Source organism: Nothoprocta perdicaria, unplaced genomic scaffold (genome assembly GCF_003342845.1).
Source record: "Nothoprocta perdicaria isolate Ctin4 unplaced genomic scaffold, notPer1 scaffold_112, whole genome shotgun sequence".
In the NCBI taxonomy this organism is placed as follows: domain Eukaryota; kingdom Metazoa; phylum Chordata; class Aves; order Tinamiformes; family Tinamidae; genus Nothoprocta; species Nothoprocta perdicaria.
In genome coordinates, this window is record NW_020454228.1 from 1571731 (window position 1) to 1575965 (window position 4235).

Here is a 4235-nt window from a genome sequence, read left to right on the forward strand (position 1 = left end):
AGAACAAGAATCTAACAGTAGGTCATATTCGTTAAGAACGTGCTAACTAAACAGTATCACAGGTATATTTGTACTCAAAAGAAACTGAAAAGCTGCACAAAAGAAGAAGAAGAAAAAAAAACACAACTACAAACATCTTTCATGCACATGGTATGTTTCTGAAGGCACCATTCACATAGACATATCATCTGGTTTACTGATGGTATCAGTAAAATCCCCAAGTTTCTCTAGCACATTTTTTTTTTTTTTAAATACTGGTTATAATTAGTATAGATAAGAACTAAATTGCTAAACTCCACTACTAACAGTTCAGCAAAATTGACTTGACGTTTCTGGAAAAACAAAACCTCAGATACAGAGTATGACAACAGAGATGCATCAGAAGAGATAGGCGAGTGCTGCAAGAACAGGGACAAAAACTGTTAGTGTAATCTAGAGATAATAAAGGCCTTCCTAACCAAGATATAATACTCCATTTATATTACACTACTTGGGTTTTCTGATCATTTCCTAGTCTGACTATATAAGAAATTACTGTAAATACAACCTTTGTTTCTGTGGACACACAGGAACACCGATTACATTGTCTAGTACAGAATACAAGAGGTAATCTTAACTAATTTTATATGATGGCAAGAAATGTAGTAAATTTCAGACGCCACCCCAGCAGCATACATCGACTTAAAGCATGTCCCACTGACCTCAGAACTGAATTACAAGGCAAAAATTACTTTATAGCAGATTCTTTTAGGTATGTGCATGACTGTTTCTTATTTGTTCTGTCTGTTGAATGTCAGCACCACCCATTGTCTTGTGCAAGGTTCAAGTACTTCTGGATACAGGATATAAAAAAGGGAATTCTGAGGAAGGAAACTCACACCATACATTTAGGCATCTACACAGGCAACCACAAATCCATTACCTAGATCAGCAAAAAGATGAACTATCTCCACAGTCAATCAAGAGCATTTAAAACTCTTAAAAAGAAATGGCAAAAACGCTTCCCAAAACATCTAGCAAATGAGATCTCTTCACAATAGCCAACTCTTTCAACATATCAGTGTCCACAGTTTGGCTATTGTAACTATTTATCCTCCTCTGGTCAACATTAACATGCATTGCTGGGAGTACAAATCAAAAGATCAGGCTAGTTATTCAGGCACCCAAGTCATCAATGTTTAATTTGCTTGAAAGCACTTGTCTCGGAATAGCCGGCACACTCTCACCATGAAAAATAGATCCGTGCTTTGCCGTAGCTCGAGTCAGACAGATCCTGCATCAATAAAATTGATTCCACAATTCCACTGGCTTCAAAGGTGCCATGGTGATTTTAAACAGAAAGTTAAAAATATATCTAAGTACTTACACACTTTAATATGCTACCTTTAAAATAGTTTGTCCAGTATGGTTATACACTGAACAGGCATCAAAGATGCAATAAGGAACACCAGTATATTTCCATAGAGCCAGAGGTTCTGCAACTCACCTCTGAAAGCTATAAATGCACATTACCGGTAAGAAATAATAACAGGAAGAAGAATGTAAGTGATTTTTTAAGAAAGACCATCTTCTACAGATCTGTCCTGTAAACTCTCACTAATCTACAGCAGTGTTTGACTGTCAGTAATTCTGTCTTACAGTAATGCTAGTTAAAGGTATTACTGAAATTTGCCTGTATGTCACAATAAAAGACCCTCCTCAATGGTACCAATACAAAACTGAGCATGGGACTGCACAATCCTCACAATTCTTGAAGAATTAAGCCAATACAATACCAAAAAAACCCTTATATGAAAATTAATCCAATACGAAAACTCACAGAATTGTTAATACAAAACAAAACCACCAAACAAACAAAAAGAAGATTTAAGATAAGTTTTAAAGCCCTTAATTCCATGATTCCAGGCGGATAACACAGCATTACAAAAAAAAAAAAATTGCATCAGCAAGTCTGACATGTTAGTGGAAACTCTTCACCCTCTTATTACTGCTGAAGACATTAATGCTATCAAACTATGCTTGAAAGCACAGTGAGGTTCCAAGTGGATGCAAAAATATCTCTGACCAAGGATGTGCTTTCAGGACAGGGTCTGTAATTAGGGCACTGTGTATGCTACAGATATATAACTACATTTCCAATTTGCATGAGCTGTTTATTTAGGCCATTTGCTTATTTGACTTAAATGTATCCATTTTCACAAACATTTTCTTCTTAAACGCCCATTTAAGGTAAGTCACCTTTATAAGTCCATCTTTTTCTTTTGAGATCTAGTGGAAAAGCTTTCACAAGTGCAGTCTGGGCTTTTCAAGGACTGGATGTTTATTCTAGACTAGAGTCTTACATTGTAAACCTGTCAGTTTGGTTGCTGTTTCATGCTTTGTTAGTGTTCCCAGTGAATTTTTTTAGGCACCTGATGATACGCTGCTGCAGTCTCAAGTCACTGTAAAGGCTCGACTCCCCGCTCTCCCTTCCCCACAGAGCAAGAGGTAGAAGACACTTGTTTCTAAAAATTTACGATAGTAGTTTAAAAACAAATCACGGCACCAAAGTAGACTAAAATAAGGAGGTAAATGGAGCAGTATAACTAACCATGCACACAGGTACTTTCCAAATAACCTATTTTTACTACCTTTCTAGTATGCATACACCCTAGTGTTATTCAAGACACACGAAATACACAGAGTGAGTAAGGAAGACTGAGGTCACCATTAAGATAGAGCGTCTAAAGGGCCTTGCAGGAAAAGCCTCCCTTGCCTGGGCATCACACTACTACGTCAGTTATGCTTCATTAAAAAGTTAATCCAGGATTGTCACTTCAGCAGCGAGCGAGGGAAATCCCAGCAAAAGGCAAGTGCTGCCAACGGTCAGCCACGTCTCTTGGGTCGGAGATGCGGGTTCTCCTGACCTCCAGGGATGAGGCCACTTTAAGCAGAGGGAAGGCGAACACCGAAAGGACACGAACGCTTGGATACTGCGGAAACTTCCCAGCTTGCTCCATCCCTCTCTACTCGTGCTGGAAAAACGCCCTTAACCTTGAGGCTAGCGCTTGTGCACAGCCCCAATCTCCGCTCCGCAGGGCCGGCCGGGGGGCTCTGGGGCAGCCCGGCGGCCGCAGGAGGAGCGGCCAGGGGACACCCTGCCCTTCACTGTGGGGGGCGGACAGGGCCTCCCTGCACCCAGGGCAGCGGGAGCCTGGCCAAGGGCTGAGCCGGCGCGGGGAGGAAGCCAGGGCGGCCCCAGACCTCGCGCTGCCCAAGCTCGTGCGCGTCCCGCCCTGCAGCGGGCCGGCTCCCCGCTAGCACACCAACAAGCAAGTAAATAAACGGGCAGAGCCCGGCCGCGACGGCGGCAGGCGGCGGCACCGGCGGCGGGCGGCGCGGCGGGGAGCCGCGCCGCCCGCCGCCGGTGCCGCCGCCTCCCGCCGTCGCGGCGCGGCCGGGCCCGGGGCGCCCGGAGCCGCCGCGCGGTTTCGCAAGCGCCGGGACGCAGCCCCGTCCTGCCGAGGCCGCGCGGGCCTGGGGAGGCCGCGGCCCCCGCTTCCCGCTCGGGCCGCTCGCGAGGCGCGTGCGGAGGCGGCGGGGCCGCCCCGGGCAGCGGGGGAGAAGCCGCTCCCGGCGCCGGCGCAAAAAGCCCCGGTAAATCCCCCCGTTTCCCGCCGGCACCCGCCTCCCGCCGCGGGGGGAACTTTCCCCGTGCGCGGCCGCTCCGCCCCGAGCTCCGCGCGGCGGCACCGCGGCGCCCGCCGCCCCGTCCCGTCCCGCACCTCGGCGCCGCTCTCGGCCGCGCTCTCCACGGCCATCTTCTGCCACGGGTCGGCCAGCTGCGCCAGGGGCATCTTCCCCGGCGCCCGCGGCCCCCGCGACGGCGCGGCGAGGGAGGCAGCGAGCCCGGCGGCGGCGAGTGCGGGGAGCAGCGCGCGCTCCGGCGGCTCCTGCTGCCGTTGGCGCTGCCGTTGGCGCCGCCGCCGCCCCTCCCCCTGCCGTCCCCGCCGCCGGGGCGGGGCCGCGCGCCCGCCCGCCCCCTGCTCACAACATGGCGCCCGCGACGTACCTGCGCGCCGCCACCGAGCCCGCGCGCATGCGCGGCCCCGGGAGCGGGGCAAGCCGCGCCGCCCGCAGGTAGCGCGGGCGGGGCCCGGGGGCGGGGCCTGAGAGGGGGGCGGGGCCTCCCCCCGTCGGAGGGCGGGGCCTACGCTGCGGGCTGGTGGGGCTGGAGCGATGTGCTGGTGCCCCCC

At 50.6% G+C, this 4235-nt stretch overlaps 1 protein-coding gene across 2 annotated transcripts in view; it reads right to left on the reverse strand.

Annotated features, from left to right (window-relative positions):
- The window catches only part of RPS6KA3 (ribosomal protein S6 kinase A3), a 69271-nt gene extending 65432 nt beyond the window's left edge, over positions 1-3839 (reverse strand). For both annotated transcript variants that reach the window (XM_026051972.1, XM_026051964.1), the window contains exon 1: positions 3765-3839. In XM_026051972.1, coding sequence (XP_025907757.1) covers positions 3765-3836 — 72 coding nt within the window. In that variant the 5' untranslated portion in view covers positions 3837-3839. The remainder of the gene's footprint in view (positions 1-3764) is intronic.
- Between the last annotated feature and the right edge of the window lie 396 nt (positions 3840-4235).